The sequence below is a fragment of the Lemur catta genome, chromosome 3, assembly GCF_020740605.2.
Source record: "Lemur catta isolate mLemCat1 chromosome 3, mLemCat1.pri, whole genome shotgun sequence".
Lineage (NCBI taxonomy): Eukaryota > Metazoa > Chordata > Mammalia > Primates > Lemuridae > Lemur > Lemur catta.
The window spans coordinates 90712140-90732158 of record NC_059130.1 but is presented as its reverse complement, the minus strand read 5'-3'; the positions used below and the strand labels follow the sequence as shown (position 1 = coordinate 90732158).

The 20019-nt window shown below is 33.8% G+C and overlaps 1 protein-coding gene across 2 annotated transcripts in view; it reads right to left on the bottom strand.

Moving 5' to 3' along the window:
* The window catches only part of SPATA6 (spermatogenesis associated 6), a 108537-nt gene that overhangs the window by 21069 nt on the left and 67449 nt on the right, over positions 1–20019 (bottom strand). Inside the window, exons 10-11 of one of the 2 annotated variants that reach the window (XM_045548078.1) lie at positions 11628–11812; positions 7717–7816 (exon numbers count right to left, since the gene is read on the bottom strand). In XM_045548078.1, coding sequence (XP_045404034.1) covers positions 7717–7816; positions 11628–11812 — 285 coding nt within the window. The remainder of the gene's footprint in view (positions 1–7716; positions 7817–11627; positions 11813–20019) is intronic. The other variant, XM_045548080.1, reaches the window with a different exon arrangement.

Sequence of the window (20019 nt, the reverse complement as noted above, 5' to 3'; positions counted from 1 at the left end):
CAGAGTACCATGTTGCTTTTGGTCATCATTTGTCCTCCAGTTTGTGACAAGTTTCTCAGTCCTTCCTTAACACTCAAGACCTTAACAATTTACTACAGTACTTGTCAGGTATTTTGGAGAAAGTCCTTCAATTTGGCCTTGTATAATGTTTCCTCATGCTTGGACTAAGGTTATGGCTTTTAGGGATCAATACCCTAAAGCCAGATAAGTGTCCTTTACATGGTACCAAGGGAAATATGATATCAACATAAGTTATCAGTAGCGATGTTAACCTTGATCACTTTAAGATGATGTCTACCAGATTTCCTTTCCATGCACTACTCATTAGAACCAAGTCACTAAGTCCAGGCTCATTCCAAGGGACAGAAATTGAGCGCCACCTGCTGGAGGGGGCACAATATTCACAATTATTATTTAAAATTCTGTAACGAAGATTTGTCCATTCTCACTCTTAGTTATTCATTGTTTCATTTACATCAGTATGGACTCCTGGATATTTATTGTATTCTTTGGATCATAATCCAATACTACTGCTTTTTGTTATTCCAGCAATGGCCACTGGGGGCTCATTCAGATTGGCTCTTGTGTCTTTTTGACATGCCCCTCTCTCCCTTCTCTTCACCTTATTTATTTATTTATTTTTGGCAGTCTCTTTTATTCCAACAAAAAGAAAGATAGAATTGCAAGCTGGGAATAAGACATTTTTCTTGCCTATTTAATTTGGCTTCTTTTCATGGTTTTGGCCTCAGGGTGTGTGTATAACAAAATAACGCACTGAATAATAGATAATAAGAATTAGAGAGTGAACATAGTTTCAACTGGAATGGACATACTGTTTATCACTCACCTCTATTTCAGTAATTCAAATTGTTCCTTCCATGTTGGTGACTATGAGAGTAGATATGAGGAATCCATGTTTATGAAATGGGGTCAAAATTCATAATTTGGCTTGATATTACATAGCTTGCAATATATTGAAAACATTTGATGATTGGGTTTTTTTGTTTGTTTTACTCTTTTTAAAAATTTATTTCAAAGTATTACGGGGGTACAAATGTTTTTGGTTACATAGATCGCTTTTGTAATGCTTGAGTCAAAGTTATAAGTGTGCCCATCACCCAGATAGCATTCATGGTACCCGTTAGGTAGGTTTTCGCCCATCCGCCCTCCCTCCTCCTCCCTACCCCCTGCTTGATTTCCGTTGAGTTATACTTCCCTCTGTGCACGGGCATGCTGGTTGGTTAGTTCCAATTTAATAGTGAGTACATGTGGTGTTTGTTTTTCCACTCTTTAGACACTTCACTTAACATAACGGTCTCCAGTTCCACCCATATTGTTGCAAAAGGCATTAAGTCATCCTTCTTCATAGCTGAGTTAAGTATCCCATGGTATATATATACCACATTTTGTTAATCCACTCGTGAATTGGTGGGCATTTGAGTTGATGAAATTGTGAATTGTGCTGCAATAAACACTTAAGTGCAGGTGTCTTTTTGATAAAATGACTTCTTTTCTTTTGGGTAAATACCCAGTAATGGGATTGCTGGATCCAATGGTAGGTCTACTTTTAATTCTTTGAGAAATCTCCATACTGTTTTCCATAGAGGTTATACTAATTTGCAGTCCCACCAACAGTGCATAAGCATACCTTTCTCTGCATCCACTCTAGGATCTACTGTTTTGGACTTTTTAATAAAAGCCATTCTGACTGGGGTAAGGTGATTTTAATTTGCATTTCCCTGATGGCTAGTGACGAGCATTATTTCCTATGTTTATTGGCCATTTGTGTCTTCTTTTGAAAAGCTTCTGTTCATGTCTTCTGCCCACTTTTTAATAGAGTTGTTTTTTTCTTGCTGATTTGCTTGAGTTCTTTGTAGATTCTAGTTATTAGCCCTTTATTGGATGTATAGCTTGCAAATATTTTTTCCCATTCTGTAGGTTGTCTATTTGCTCTGTTGATTATTTCCTTGGCTGTGCAGAAGCTTTTTAATTTAATCAAGTCCCATTTCTTTTCTGTGACTGCCACTGGGGTCTTCTTCATAAATTATTTGCCTAGGCCAATATCTAGAAGAGTTTTTCCAACATTTTCTTCTAGAGTTCTTATGGTTTCATGTCTTACATTTAAGTCTTTTATCTATCTTGAATTAATTTCTCTTCACTTTTTTTTTGAGTAATTCTTCACTTTATACACTACAAGAAGTTCCATACTAATCTTGTATTTTCCCTGTGCCAGCCCAGGAATTATCCATTGCTACAAAAGTCCTAGTAACTTTTATGGAATAAAGGTATTTGTAAACCAAGATCTGGGAGCTGCATGGTTCACTGTTACTGTCATTGCTTCTAGGTCCTCAGGAAGGACAGAGCTAGGAAATATGCGTGTGCACTAACCCATGTGTATACTCATATCTATATTTACTTCTGAATCAATCTATCTGTATATATTTTTAAAATAAACATGAATTAAAACTGTTATCTTAAACTCTAATCCAAGATCATAAAGTTTATTCTAAACTTTATCCTCCTGGATTCTTTGTAACTTCTTCTGACAATGAGAAACCTGGCTGTCTTTATCTACGACTTATTTACTTATTTGTTTAACTCTCATACACATGTATTTTCAGAATTGCTAATCCATACCCCTGTATGAAACATATTTATCTATTAGAGTGGGATCAGCAAACTACAGACCTCAGGGCAAATATGGCCCTTTGCCTGTTTTGGAATGGCCTGAAAGTCAAAAGTAGAATTTACATTTGTAAATGACTGGGGAAAAAAGAATATTTTATGGAAATTCACATGAAATTCACATTTTAGATAGAAGTTTTCCTGGAACACAGACATGCTCATTTGTTTACATACTGTCTATATATAACTGCTTTCGTACTACAACAGTAGAGCTGAGTAGTGGTGACAAGGACCCCATGGTCCAAAAAGTAAAAAGTATTTACTATTTGGCCCTTTACAGAAAAAGTTTGCTAACCCCTGAATGAGAATATAGTGATTATGTAGTCCTTTTTGGTTTTAGCTTTACTTTATCCATTAGAAATAACATATTCCAAAGTTATTTAGGTCAGCTAATTTAAACATGTCTTGCATTCTTAATACTGTTATATTAATTTATTATCCTTGGAAGCCACATCATGCTTTTAATTTTCATATAGTAAAAACCATTCTATGAGTTTTGACAAGTGCATAAAGTTGTGTATTGATAACTCCACTATAAATCAGAATAGTTCCTTAACCATAAAAATTTCCCTGTGAGGTTGGTCTGTTTTGTAACTAACCTTCTCAGCCTCCCCTAGCTTTTGTTATTTCAGTAATGTCATATAAGTAAAATCACACAATATTTAGCTTTGGGGATTTGGTTTCTTTCATTTAACAAGCTAAATTTAAGATTTGTCATGTTGTATGAATTAATAGTTCATTCTTTTTACTGCTGAGTAGTATTCTATTGAATGGGTGGATATACCATAGTTTGCTCACCATTCACCAATAAAGGGCATCTTGGTTGCTTCCAGTTTTGGTGATTATGAATAAGGTTTCTATGCACATTTGTGTACAGATTTTTGTGGAAACATAAGTTCTCAATTCATTTTGGTAAATACTTAGGTAGGATTGCTGGATCATATGATAAGTACATGTTTAACTTTACATAAAACTGCCAAATAGTCTTCTAAAGTGGTTATACCATTGGGCATTTCCACTAGCAATGAATGAGAGTTGTTTGTGTTGCTCCATATCCCTGCCAGCATATTTTTTATTTTGTTTTGCTTTTGTTTAACAATTCTAATATGTGTGTACTGGTGTCCCATTGTGATTTTAATTTGCTTTTCCATGATGACTATTGAGCATTTTTTATGTATTTATTTCATGAAGTGTCTATTCAGGTCTTTTGCCATTTTTAAAAAATTGTTATTTATTTTCTTATTGTTGAATTTGAAGATTTGTTTTCAAAATCTGGATATAATCTAAATATAAGTCCTTACATATGTGATTTGAAATATCTTTATCCAGACTATGTCCTGTCATTCTATTCTGTTAACAGTGTCTTTCACAGGGCAAAAGTTTTTAATTTAATGAAATCTATCAAATTTTTTTCTTTTATGGGTGGTGTGTTTGGTGTCATATCTAAAAATTCATTGCCAAACTTAAATTACATAGATTGTATGCTATGTTTTCCTCTAAAAGTTTCATAGCTTTACATTTAAGGTCTATGATCTATTTTGAATTATGTGTCAAGGGGCTTGCTTATTTTGTTTTTATCCAGAACCATTTGTTGAAAAGATTACAAATATAAAAGCTCTATTTATTGACTTTGTACCTTTGTTAAAAAGTAGCTTGTGATAATTATGTGGGTCTATTTCTAGGATCTCTATTCTATTCTTTTGACATATGTATCTATAATTTCATCAATACCACACTAACTTCATGACTGTGCTTTATAGTAAAAAAATCTTAAAACTGGGCAATGAGTCCTCCAGCTTTGTTCTTTCTCAGAATTGTTTTGATTTTTCAAGTTTTTTGCTTCCCATATACATTCTAGAATAAGCTTGTCAATATCCATAAAAAATAATCCTGGGATTTTGATTAAGATTGCATTAAAACTAGGATCAAATTGGGATTTAAGTATTAAATCTTCTAGTCTATGAATATGATATTATCACTCCATTTATTCCTCTATTTTTTGACTTCTTTCAGTAGTGTTTTGTAGTTCTCAGCATGCAGATCCTACACCATATTTTGTTAGAATTTTAACTAAGCACTTTAATGACTGGTGCTATTGTAAAGGGTATGAATTTTCTCATTTAAAATTCCAATTGCTCATTGCTGGTATATAGCAAAGAAATGGTCTTTTCCTGTATTCTGTTGCCTTGCTAAATTTACTTATTATTTCTAGGATCTTTTCTGTAGATGCTTTGAAATTTTCTATATAAATAATATCTTCTGCAAATACAGTTTTGTTTCTTCCTTTCTAATCTTTATGCCTTTCATTTTTCTTGCCTGATTACATTGTCTAAGATTTCCATTACGATGTTAAAGGAATGATGAGAGAAGGCATCCCTGCCTTGTTTTTGAACTTTAGAGGAAAGCATTCAGTCTTTCACCATTACATATAATGTTAGTTGTAAGTTTTCCATAGATGCTCATAGGAAGTTCTCATCTACTTTACTAAAAGTGCTTCTCATGAATGCAGTTGAATTTTGCTTGATGCTTTTTCTGTGTCTATTTAAACTACACAGAGAAGAAATATGCCTTTTCTTATTTAATCTGTTAATATGATGAATTTACATTACATTTCTGGAATGAATCCACTTGATCATGATGTATTTTCATTCTAATATACTGCTGGACTTGATTTGCTAATATGTTGTTGAGGATTTTTCAATATGTGGTCATGAAGGACATTGGTCTATATTTTTCTTTTCTTGCAATGTTGTTATCTGGTTTTAGCATTACAGTAAATGCTGACCTTATAAAATGACTTTGGAAGTTTTCCTTCTATTAATATTTTCAGGAGTGTGAAAAGTCTGATAATATGTTTCCTTAAAGTTTTGGTAGAATTTACCATAGAAACCATCTGGGCCTGGAATTTAATTTTTTAATAAGTTGGTAACTAAAAATTCAGTTTTTTTTAATAGATATACAACCACTGAGATTATTTCTTCTTGAGTTAGTTATTGTAGTGTGTGTCTTTCATGTATTTGGTCCATTTCAAATAGTTTTAACATTCAATGTAAACATAGCAGGAGACAGTATTAGCAAATAAGAAGACAGTTTAAAAGAAAATATCCAAACTGGAGAGAAAAAAAGAATAAAAAATACAAATATAAGTATAAGATACACATGAGACACAGGCTAAAGATCTTACATAAGTGTAATCTGGAGCTCCAGAGAAAGAACAAAGAGATATTGGGGCACAAGCAATCTTTAAAGAAAGAATGGCTAAGAGTTTTCAAAACTGATAAAAGACGTAAATTCTGCAAACCTAATGAAAAAATAAATCAAGAAAACCACATGTAGGTATATCATAGTAAAACTACAAAACACAAAGTCAAAGAGCAAATCTTACATGCAACTGAGGGGGGCAAAACCCATATTACTTAAAAGGAATAACAGCTGACTTTTCAAGATACAAAAGCAGCCAGGGGGCCGGGCGCGGTGGCTCACGCCTGTAATCCTAGCCCTCTGGGAGGCCGAGGCGGGTGGATCGCTCGAGGTCAGGAGTTCGAGACCAGCCTGAGCGAGACCCCGTCTCTACTAAAAATAGAAATAAAAACTATCTGGACAACTAAAAATATATATAGAAAAAATTAGCTGGGCATGGTGGCACATGCCTGTAGTCCCAGCTACTCGGGAGGCTGAGGCAGTAGGATCGCTTAAGCCCAGGAGTTTGAGGTTGCTGTGAGCGAGGCTGATGCCACAGCACTCACTCTAGCCCGGGCAACAAAGTGACACTCTGTCTCAAAAAAAAAAAAAGCAGCCAGGAGATAATGGAATGGCTTATTTAAAATGCCAAAGAAAATAACTTTAAATATAGCATTCTATTACCTAGTAAAACAATCCTTCTAAAAAGAAAAGCAAAACCAAGATGTTTCACACAAACAAAATCGGAACTCCTATCCAGGACTCTGACATGAAAAGAATTATTAAAGAGAATTCTTTAAATAGAAGGAAAATGATTCTAGAGCCCAGATGGTAAGAGAGAACTGCAGGAAGGAATAAAGAATAATAGTAAATATGTGATTAAAATGAATAAATGTTACTATATTAATAAAAATAATTTCTTATGTATTTTATATATGTAGAATTAAAATGCATGATCATAGATATGCAAAAAAGGAAGCAAATTTAAAAAGAGTTAAATGATTTCATGTTCCAATATTATTAGGGAAGTCATAAAAGAAATACTTTAAAACAAATAACAGAATGATGAAAAATGAATAGCAAGTTAATAAAAAGGAAAATAAAATATGAAAAAAATTTTGATTGCCAGGTGTGGTGGCTCATGCCTGTAGTCCTGACAGTTTGGAAGGCCGAGATGGGAGGATTGCTTGAGGCCAGGGGTTGGAGACCAGCCTGGGCAATATAGTAAGACCCTATCTCTACATAAAATTTTAAGAATTAGCTGGGCATTGTGGTATATACCTGTAGTTGTAGTTACTGGGGAGACTGAGGCAGGAGGATTGCTAGAGTCCAGGAGTTCAAGGCTGGAAATTTAGGAGGCTGGAGTGCAGTGGCCCAATCATAGCTCATTGCAATCTCAAACTCCTGGGCTTGAGTGATCCTCCTGTCTCAGTCTCCCAAGTAGCTAGGGACTATAGGTACACACCACCATGCCCAGCTAATTTTTCTATTTTTGTAGAGACAGGGTCTCACTCTTGTTCAGGCTGGTCTCAAACTCCTAGCCTCAAGCAATCCTCCTGACTCAGCCTCCCAAAGTGCTAGGATTACAGGCATAAGTCAATGTGCCTGGCCATACTGACTCTTTATAAGATAATTATCAGTAACATTGTTTATAGTTCAGACACTCTAAGTCAAACATTTTGCGTGACTCAGGTCAAGCAGGAAGTTAAGATATGTTGCCTTTAACAAAACCATCAAATTGCTTTCCTTTTTCTTTCTTCTCAGTGACTAAATACTGCAAGCTTTATGCATCTGAGGTGGTTTTCTTGCCCTATTATAAATAGCCTTCAAGAGAAAATTTTAGAAACTAACACATAAATGTCTTTGGTGAGCCTGATGTGATTTCAAGACATTTTTTACCCGGTCATGGATCTCATCGCAGTTTGAAGGTGAACACCAATCAGAATGGAACCTGCAGACATTAAAAAAAAAAAAGAGGTAATCTGAGGGAGAAGAAAATAAATCTTTCAAATTTTCCAAACACCAGACATTGAAAGTCATTTTTTTCCTTATCCTTATGTGAAAACATATAGAAGATTAAAATAACGTATTTTCTTCTTTTGACTAAGGATGGGGCGAAACATAATATCAGGTACTAATTCTCAGGTATACTATTAAGTTTTCACAATATGTTCAATAAATAGTCTTAGTAAAGTTTGGCATCCATTGGAGAGAACATACCTATATATCTGACCATTTTAATGATTTCCATACATAATTATTTAGAGCTTTATCTCTAATTAAAGATATAGATTTTCATATTAACACAATTGCATGTACATTGCCTTTAAAATCGGTTCTTATTCTCTTTTAATTTAATCATACTCTCAAACTATGTCAAACAAATCCCCTTCTGCATACAAAAAAATAAAATTACTTTTACAAAATGAAACAATATGTATAATAGATGAAAATATTATTTAGAATCCAATCATGTTCTTCTTTCAAAATACAGAGGACCATAGGAATTAAATGGTCCCTTAACACAGATGATATCACCTCTGTAGTCTCTGCTATGAGATAAATTCACTTAAAAGAGAAAGAAGTATTGAAAAATATGACTTTTATTAGAGTCTGAGGGTTGAAATGATGAAGAAGAAACAAAGCATCCATTTCTCTTTCTTACGCCCTTCTCAAATTCAAAATTGACATTGATATAATTAAGCTACTTTATTATATATAATAATGAAAATTTCCATCAAATTATAATGCATCTATATGAAGTGTTATTTGTAATTTCTTTATAAAGAAATAGGTAAAATGTGGATATGTTGCTTAAACCTTTGCCTTTTTTTCTTCCTTGTTTATTCTTAAAAGTTACAATTATACATGTTTAAGCAATGTATAAACTACTGAGCAGGATAAATGGTTTATATAACCTACTTTAAAGAACACAATCAATAATGGATAATCAAGTATACCTAAATTTTAATCTCCTGCATGAATAAAAGCAAGTCCCACTGCACCTATGCAAATGTACTGTCAGACTTTAATATTTGCAATACATGTAAGCACATCTTGGAAATGTGAGATGCACCTATGTAGCTCCAAGGATCCACTGGATCTTTTCAATGATACCATTAGAGGATCCACTAGTCTGTGCTGTGGTATAAGGAATGCTTGCCTACCAGTCTTTAACTCCATTTACAAAAATCAAAACTTTAAGCATGATTCAAAAGAATATCAGCTCCTTTTTAGATTTGCTAGTATTTCTTAGTCTAATTTTAATAATAACTCTAGAGCTTATTATAAATTTTAAATCACAATATTAATATTTATACATTGAGAAGAAAATCGCTTGTGAAATATAACACTTATAATAAAAATTGAAACTATTTTATGATGTTCTAACTTTATTGGAGGAATTTTTCAAATGGGCTCAAAGCAAAAAGCACCTTTACTATAAATAAAGGAATTCTTTTGTTTAAGTCATTGATAATGTTTTTAAAAATCTGTTTATTCACATATATGATTAAAGAGTCAGCATTTTACTACAATGTTAGAGCAAACTTATTTAATTCCAATGAATATTTAAACAGATAAACTCCTATAGCTATATGTTCTGTCATACAGGTTCCAGGTAAAACTCCCAATTTTCCCTGGGATATAATCTACATTTTCATCGGTTTAAATTGTTTACTGATTTCAATAAATTGTATAAATACCCTGCAAGTATATTATTGCTCAGTGACCCAGAAAACGCCAGATAGAGAATGTCATTGATTGATTGATTGATTGATCATTGTTGTTTTTTAGAGAATGTTTTATATTTAAAGATGTGGTATTGAGTGTTAAAAATAATGAAATGTGTTTGTTCCTAGCAGTATATCTTACAGATTTTATTTTCCTTTATAGACTAAATCTAGATCTTTTTTAGAAAATACACTCAAAATAGAGGTGGTGGTATTCTGCCTCAGTGAAAGTAAAAAAGTTTATTATGCCTGCCCTAGAAAGTACACAATAAAATGTTAATTAATTTATTTAGATGAATTCAAAACTAAATTACCATTACATTCTTCTATTTTAAAAGAATTTTTAAAACTTCTTAAAGTTATAGGTAAAATAGATAATGTTTAATATTACAATCACTCATTTCTTTCCAATAAAACTTATCTGAATCTACTATCTTGAGTGAAAACAATGTGTAAATGCCTCTATCTACTCTAAGCCACCTCCTACACTGAAATAAGAATAAAGAAATAGCTGACTTTAGGTATCCTCAACGAAGAATTTTTTAATATGACCTAAATGGAGAATTTGTTAACCTAGGCAAGAGTCAATAGCTGGAACAAAATTGTATACAAGGATAAAGTAACACAGGACTAAAATTGATATTGTACTATAGTGGTAGATTTGCAACTGGAGAGTTCTACAAAATACGTGAAAAGGTAGAAAAATAAAACAGTATTTATAAAAACATATCCAAGGAAATATAGGTTGAAAAATTCTGGAAAACTTACAGATATGGCAAAAGAGCCAATCAACAAATGACAAGAGCTTAATTCTAAAAGTAAGTAAAAAGAAAGTGGTACCAACTATATGTCTGAACATCTGAGCAGATGCGGAAATCAATGAAAATCCCCTGATACTGAGGTACAAATTAGTAAACTTCAGCAGAAAAACCTTTCTTCAAGAGTTTCTCTTAAACTTTTAAAGTGTGTGTGTGTGTGTGTGTGTGCGCGCGCGTGTGCGCGCACCTATGCCAATGATTCAATGATCCCCTCAGGCATGATTCTATTGGACTAGAAGCAGTATCAATAAAAATTACATATCTCAGGATTGGGGACTTCAACATGCCCCAATATATCCATTCTGAATGCTTACAAGGTAATGAAGAAAAAGACAAACCTATTTGTTCAGTGTCCAAACTAACACACTCTTGTTCAAATCATCAGTTTTGAGCTGAACTTTTGATATACTCTCTACAGTTAATTAAATCTTTCTTAATTATATCTGATGGCCTTAATACACTATAGCAATTTAGTGTACTTACTTTAGCTTTTTGATGCCATCTATAAATACAGACTAATTTATAGGTTGTTGACAGTATTATCTCTTAGGTCTTCAAATTTCTATAATTTTTTAAATCAGGATTGATTTTTTCAATTTATGACAAAATCATAGTTTTCCATGTTGCTATTTATGACACAGGCAAGGAATTTCCAACTTAGATTTTTAAAAATATGAAAAGGAATGATGTATTTCACATCCAAATCATAATAAGTATCCAACTTTGGTTGCCAAAACATTTTTAGAGGGAGAGCTGGAATCCTTACATGATTAAGATTCTCTTAGAGAGTTGAGGGGAGGTTATTTGAGAAAACTAGATGCCATTTACCAACAATATATAAATCACCATTATGACTAAATGAAAAATACCTATGCTATTTTTATACTTAAGGCATGTCTATAACATTAAATCCCTATGAATCTACTAAAATAAACTATCATATAGTGTACTTTTCCCTTTTAAGAACTATAATATTTAATTAGGGTTAATGTGACCCATATCTGGTTAATAAACTCATTTCTAGAGAACTGGGCTAGTGAGGAATATTTAACATTATGTAACATATAGTATATTCTAAACAAAAGCAATTTAAGGAAACCTTAAAATCAAATTATACTTTTACGAATAATCAGTTCACATGAATAATTGCTGCCTTCCCTTTCTAAAGCTGATTATTCAAAAGACTAGTACAAAAATAGAGACTATTCATTACCTTTCCCTGAGAGAAGCTCTATTTAACACAGGGCTTGGAGAATGCTTCGGCATCGTTGAGGGTGCTGAATGGACTAGCAAGGTCCTCGCTGAATGTTGGGGCTTGCTACATGATCTTGGGCTCAAATATTCTTCACATCTTTCCAAAGAGTCATCGAAGTCTCTACCATGGGGTGTCCTGATAACCTATTTTAAAAAATTATATATACACACACACACATACATATATATGCATAATATATATTAATAGTAACACATTATATATAGTAGCATTATACACATATAACTTTTATAAAAGTAATAAAAGCAAATATAAGCCACAGCTATATTTGAAGGTAAATTTCAGAATGCAGTAGTCATTGTCACTGTAAGATTAAGTATTAAATATATCCAGATTGTTCATTACACATGCATAAAAGTTACACAACTTTATCAATTTGAAAGGCTTTTGAGTATGGGTGGGTTGGCATAGGGGTGTGTGTATATCAAACAAAGAACATATACACATAAACCAAATGATAGCCTAGTTTAGCTATGAGGTCAAACAGATCTAGATTCAAATTCTAGTTCTAATAATCACTCATTGCTTCATTTGTTCTGGAGATGGACACATGAATAACGAGGATAGACAAATGAATAAATTTCTTGCCCTTGTGGAACTTAATATTCTAGTAAAATTTATATACTAGTAAGGAGAGAATTTAAAATACACACATACTAAAATAAATAAGTAAAATACATGAGTATGTCAAAGAATCTTAATTAATTGGGGAAGAAATAAAACAAGAAATGGGATAAGTGCTGATGGGTGAGATGGGAAAGGCATGCAGGGAAGTATCTGTATTTTAAATGGGACAGTCAGTGGGACCTCATGGAGAAGAGGACACTTTAGTAAAGACCTGAAGACCTTAGTAAAGATCACAAGACCTAAGTCATGGAGACATCTGTGGGAAGAGTATTCCAGAAAGAGAGGACAATAAATGTAAAGATCCTGGGAGGTGGGGTAGAAGGCATGACTGATATTATTTAATAGCAAGGAAGCCAGAGGGCTGGACTGAGTATTAGGAAATTAGGTCAAAAAGGTAGGTTTTAAGAATTTAGGCTTCTATTCTGAGCAGAGAAAAATACACCCTGACTTGTTTTTTTTTAATAGGATCCCTAGCTACTATGTTGAAAACAATCTTTAGAGGAGCCAAGGGCAGTGGCAGGGAAATCAGCTAGGAAACTATCACAACAAAATCTGCAAAAGGATTCTGGCTTGGATAGAATGATAGCAAAAGAGGTGAGAATTGATCAGATTCAGTAAGCATTTGGAAGACAGAGCTAACAGGATTTGCTAATATACTGGATGTCAAAGATGATGCCAAGGTTTTCTGGCCTAGACAACCAGAAGGGTTGAGTTTGTATGAATTAGTTATACCCTTCTAACTGAAGAGTAGAAGAGTAAGTCTAGTTTTGGACATACTAAGCTTCACATACCAATCTATTAATCATCTAACATATTAAAGTGGAGTTCAGGGGAGAAGTCCAGGACAAAGATATGCATTGGTAATTACTACAGTCTAAATGGTATTTAAAGATATGGCACTGGGTGATATCACAAAGAAAGTGAGCATAAATAGAAAGTAGAAAACATCTGAAGAAGGAGCCCTGGGAATACTCCGGTATTCCGAGGCTGGGAAAATGAGAAGAAAATCTTAGATTGAGAAGTAGCCAGGGAGGAAGGGGAAGAAACAAGGCAATGTGTTGTTTTTGGAAGTCAGTAAACAATATATTTCAAAGAAGGGGGAACTGACTAACTGTTAAGTCATGTTAGAAAAGATTGAGAATGAACCTTTGCATATTAACAACAGCGAGGTCATCAGGAACATTAATAAGAGTGGCTTTGATGAAATGATAAGAGTAAAAATCTGTAGTTGAGTTCAAGAGAGAATGAAAGGAGAGGAATTGGATTCATTTAACAAATATTTAAAGTCTAGTCATTGCTTTAAGTGTTGAGACTACAACGGTGAACAAAATGAAGCCCCTGCCTTTAAGAGTTTATACTCCAGCAGTGCTATTTATTAACTAAATATTTGACCTTTAAGAAAGTTACCTAATTCTTCACAGACTCATTTCCCTTATATGTAAAAAAAAGTTAATAATGGCTACCTTATAGATCTTCCATAATTTATTTACATTACCTTGTATATTATCTAGCTGCATAAATTAATTACATAATAAATGTAAGTCATTATTAAAATATCAGTTCAATACAGCTTTTGTTGCAACACTACTACAATTTTCACTGCTTTCCAGAATTATAACATTAAATAGTAAGCCAGCAGTCAGCTGAGAGAATCAAGCTTCCATTCTAGAACCAAATAGTACATAGTTCAAATGACTCAGTTACAGTCCCCAATAAATGACCAAAAAGAAATATATGATATAGACTGAATAAGTGAAAAAAAATGAAAATCGCTCCATTGTTAGCTATTCACAGAGACAAAACAAAAACACAGTAAATATCAAAAGCAAGATCAAGCTGCATAGAAAAGGGGTGGGGGTACTATAGTGTTGTTTCTAGAATTGTATCCAAATATGAGCTGCTTGGCCTATAGTGGAGAGATTATTTTTTTCATAATTTCAATGCTAATTGAGTCATGTTGGCTGTCAGACCACTTCATTTTTGTCTACTAAATTTTCTCTCCAAACTAGTGAGCAATGCTTTAAATAAAGCCTCTTTGAAGTGACCACACTAAATTTCTATCAGAATATTCACCGAGAATCTCTTGAACATGTTAGCTAATATTCAGATCTAAAAAGGTGCAGGAATTTAAACTCAGAATCCAGATGAGACAGGACATAAACAAAAAGATAACTGACAATAAGATATGCTAAAATGTCAAAAATGTCCCAGTGACAACAACTGCAAAAGGAAATTCAAAGGCATGAAAGACTTCTAACGGTCTGAATGGTGGAGGTCTCAAGTGGAAGAAACAGGAAGAAAGCCATTCAAAATGGGAAAAAGGCACACAGAAAGATGAACAATGACTAGGATCACTTGGGTATCTCTACAGGAAAGTGATGGAGAATATGACAGAGGTAGGAGGGGCACACTGTAAGAGAACCCTAAATGTAATATTCAATATTTATTAAGCATCTTCTCCATATAAAGTATTGAACAAAGTAGGGAACAATAATCACAGATAAATATAACAGGAGACCTCAGAGAAGTTACAACCTAGAATGGGAAACATCAAAAGCAAGTAATGATAAAACAGTAAGAAAGGAAATCAGAACTAAATATATATATAAGTGATTGTGCAAAGGAAACACAACTGGAATGTATCCTTTCCATAGAATTAGAGTTTGTGTTTGTTTTGGAAAGTTTTACATATAAATGAGGAGTTGGAAGATGTAATGAGGGGGTAGATCTTTGATAAGGATCCACTTCAAACTTTTAACCTTAACTTTTAAGTCTTAGCTTAAAAAGTTTTTTCCATAGCTCTTGTGAGTTTCCCTTAGGCTATTATTCCCTTCTAAAAGCCAAATGGAATAATATCTCTTGGCTCCTCACAATAGAGTTCTATTTCTTGAGTGACTCCTTAATAACTAACACTGGATTAGAGTCCAAAGACCTGGGTTCAAGTCCCCCCAGCTATGAGACCCTGAGAAAGTAATTTATCTTACTGAAGCTTTAGTTTCCTTATCTATAAACTGAAAAAATAATCTTACAGGTTTGACACAAAAATGAAATGAGAAAAAATTAGTGAAAACACCTAGCACAAGGCTTGTCTCATGAAAGATAATTTTCCTATGTTTATAGCACTTATATTTCGGCATCAAGAGGCTTTTTGTTTTACATTTATGGAAATAGCTTTTTAAATGCCTTTTCAATCATCTCACAAATACAACAGTTTCAATACAGCAAATGCTGAAATGTAACAAGATAAAAAAATCTAATATTCTTAAACCAGTGTGAAACTGTTATAGGCAAAAAAGGAAATTTTATACACTAAATTCACTGTAATTAATGACATAGTTTTCAAATCCGTGATACCTAGTGGTTTGGTAATACCACACATATAAAATAAGATTCCTGAAAAGTTACTTATATAATAAGTGGTTAAGTTAAATCATATTAATGGCCATAAAATTTTTATATTTGTGAAACTTCAAGGTCAAATTAATAGGAGAATTAACCACTAAGTGTAACAGAAACCAAAAAAAATATACTTATTCAACACACATCTGTTGAAAGCCTACTTAGTGGCTGATACCACTCTAATATTTCTCCATCATCATAGGGCAAAAGAGTAAAAAAATAAATACAAATAATTTAAATGGAACTAGCTGAGAAGTAGTTGAGAATAAGGATTATAGGAAAGAAGTTCAGTACAAGCACAACATATGGGACGGCAAGAAGAAAGTATGGTTCTGAAAGGGAGAGAAATAGATAGGGATAACTGAGATCAGTTTTTCAATATTGTTAAGAACATTCCCTAGTGAGTCCTATAGCAAGCGAATGGTCAATTTCTGTCTTATCTGATTTAAAAATCCATAAGCTCGCTATCTGATTTAAGGAAGATGTACTTTCTTTACACTAAAACAGAAGTTAGAAAACATTCTAAAATAATGCAATAAAATAAAATAATTTCCAAATATATCAATTCTTAGGAGGAAAAACATCTCCTCTCTTAGATCACTGTTCTATGCACTTATATATAAATAACTTTTTTAATCCTCACATCAACCTTATGAGGTAAGTATTTTTATTATCTATACTTTACAGGAAAAGAAATGGAAGCAAAGTCAAACAGCTGTTAAGCAGTGGGGGTCCCAGGCCAGTGATATGTGATGTACCTATGGCAGAAACAAATGACAAACTCACATAGCCCAGGCCTCATAGGATTTCCATAAAGAAAGTCCCACAGAGAATGGGTTCACAGTCTGATTTACCAATAATCCAATAAACAAAGCTAAGGAACAAACTGACAAACTATTCCTGAGAAAGAAGAAAACACCCCTAACTAAACTTATAATGTGATCATAACAATGCTACAAAACCACTCAAGGAAAAGTAGAAGGATAATTATAGCTCACCCTTATTTGTGGCCATATATGGAAAAAAATCATAACTAAAAATCTTAACAAATTAAATTCAATAATGTTAAAAGAAATTACAGAGTATGACATGACCAAGTTGAGTTTATTCAAATAATACATGGAGGAATTATCATTAGAAAATCTATTAATTCATTACAAAAAAAGATCACCTCAACAGATTCTGAAAACGTATTTGGTAATATTCAACATCCACCCATGATTTAAAATATATATATATTCTTTGCAAACAATGAATTTCAAAGGGAAACTCTTAAACTTGTTAGAGGATATATAAAGGATACTTGCTAAAGGATATATCTATCACATGTAACAGTCATACTCATGAAAACTTATATGTGATCCTATCAAAGAAGAGAATATATACTGTATCAGTCTATGCTACAGCATATTAGGCTATGCTGCAGTAGCAAATTAAGTTTGGAAATCAGTAGCTTAACATAATAAAGGTTCGTTTTCCCTCTGCTATATAGTAATGCAGTTTAGCAAGAGAAGTTACAGTTCACAAAATTGCCCAAGGACCCACGCTGATGGAACATGCTGAACAACTTACAACTGTACCATCTAGAACATGAGACCTCATATTACTTAACTATAAAGACAAAGAACTAAAGCCCACCTACTGCAACATGACTTTCTGGTGAGTTCCTGAAAAAATTCCTTCCCAGGAAAATAAAAGCTATAAATCAGTAAATAACTTCATTAATTTCTTCAAGACCTTCCCATAAATCATTTACCTGAATGACAGACTGCTCAATCATCAATCAGCTACCTTCTCGAAACAATAGATTCTTAATCTGGGTCAACAGTCCCCTTCCCAGGACAACAGATCACTCAACTGGACAAATCCCTTCCTTATCAAATAACTATTTACTTATCAAACTGGGCATCTACCCAAAGGAACAAAAGTCATTCTATAACAAAGACACCTGTACCCGACTGTTTATAGCAGCACAATTCACATTGCAAAGATGTGGAAACAACCCAAATGCCCATCAATCCACGAATGGATTAGTAAACTGTGGTATATGTATACCATGGAGTATTACTCAGCTATAAGAAAGAACGGTGATACGACATCTCTTTGGTTCTCCTGGAGAGAGTTGGAACCCATTATATTAAGTGAAGTATCCCAAGAATGGAAAAACAAGCATCACATGTACTCACCAGAAAATTGGTTTCCCTGATCATCACCTAAATGCACATCGGGGAAGCATACCAATTGGATATCAGACTGAGATGGGGGGTGGGGAGAGGTGATGGGTGTATGCCTACATGATGAGTGCGTTGCGCACCATCTGGGGAATAGTCATGCTTGAAGGTGCTGACTCGGGGAGGTGGGGGGTAGGGGGAGGGGATGGAGGTATGACTACATGGTGAGTGCCAAGCGCACTGTCTGGAGTATGGACACGCTTGAGGCTCTGACTCAGGGGGATGGGCGGGACATGGACAATGTATATAACCTGAGCTTTTGTACCCCCATGATGAGCTGAAATAAAAAAAAAATAAATAACATAAAAACCCTGGCCTTTGTGTTCATTAATCCTAAACTTTTATATCACAAACTTTGCTGACTAGATTCCTTTGTTGAAAGCCCTCCCTTAAAACACTCAAGCCCAGATCCCAAAACCCTATCAATATCTGCCCTTAACCTTCCCCTTTCAGAGACAATACTAAGACTGCAAAGGTGGTGCTCTCCCTTACTATGTTATGTCATAAACTCAACTTTGTTGATATCAGCAGATTATTCAGTTATTGTGATGGACATTTGGTGAGTTGGCAGCTGACAATCCTAAAAGTCCACTAAGATCCAAAAGACTCCATTGCTGCCACAGCTAAGATCTTCAACTTAGAAAGAGCAAACTCCTCTGAGATCCTTTGAGTGTCTGTCCTCAGAGATCTCTCTGACTGCAACAGTAAAGTAAATGAGTCTTGGTGTGGAGTTTGAGCTTTGATTTGTTTTTGTTGAGCTCCCAAATGCTAAGTTACTCTGTCTTCTAGGAATGTAGAACACTTTTAGTAATCTTTTTATCTAATCAGATTTGAAAACCTGTATGCTAGGGGGAAATCTGTCTTATTACTAGAAATACTAATATTAATATATGCCTCTCTGTCTTTGTCACTTTTTGTGGTGAATCTGTAAGAAGTTCCTAGGGAAGTGAACAGGCATAAGCCACTAAAATCCACCCTTGAGTCAGGTCCAAGAACTGACAGGTTCAGCTGTTCTCATTGCACCAGCATCCCTACAGTAAAAACTTTGCCTGGGTCACTTGTCAAAATACCACGAATACTGTCCTCAGTTTTCTTCCTGTTTTCTTCATGGGAGAAATTGTCTCTGGGAGAGATTGCCTCCAAACCTTCTATCCTTTTAGAATTGCAGATTTGTCAAATCTCCAATTTGAGACAACCATTAGGTTGAGATCCAAAGATACAATGTGTACAAGTAATACATTTGATCAACATTGTCAGACTCTAATGGGTTTGTTTCAGTTCAGGTCCCTGCCCCCTCCAAATTAGACTCAAGCTTCTTACATGTATTCAGACCATAATTTTAAATTATACATTTATTTTTCTAAGCAGAATAATTTCACCAAGGATTCTAAAATATCATAGTGGCTACTTTGGAGATTTTTTTTATATGAACAAAATCGTTCACTTGAAAGAATGAAAAGGAGCAAAATCCTACAGATCCAATGGCCTGCATTTCCCAATGGCTATGACAAAAATTTTTTAAAAACTTAGATTCTAAAAATTGCTTCCTTAAAAGATTCCTTAAAACCATCTCTCTTTTAGATGCCTTCACATTGCAACTTGAAAGAAATATTTATCCCACTATTCCTTACCTCCTGTCCTATGCTCTTCCCTTACTGACAGGCCCCTATCCTCCTTCCTGCCTGCTTTTCTTCTCATCTGACTTGCCTGAAACAAAAGCTCAATAACTTGTAAAAGTTAAATCCCCTTCAGAATAGAACAAGTGCCATATGATTGATTTTTAAGCTCTGGTTTGTTTCTGAACTGAAAGCCATTATCAGAGACTCTCCAAAGCCTAAACAAGATAAACAGGAATTTACAGAAGAATTTAGAATTCTGTGAACTCCAAACTAGTCCTTACACATATTCCTATCTCAATAAATGGTGTCATCAAACATTGAGTTGTAAAAATCAGAAATCTAAGAAACATTGCACAGCTAACCTCCTTTCAATGCTCTCTGATTTCAAAGTATTCCTAGTTATTTTGCCTAGTTCCTGGAATAAAAAAAAATGCCTAGTGATATTTTTATTGGGAT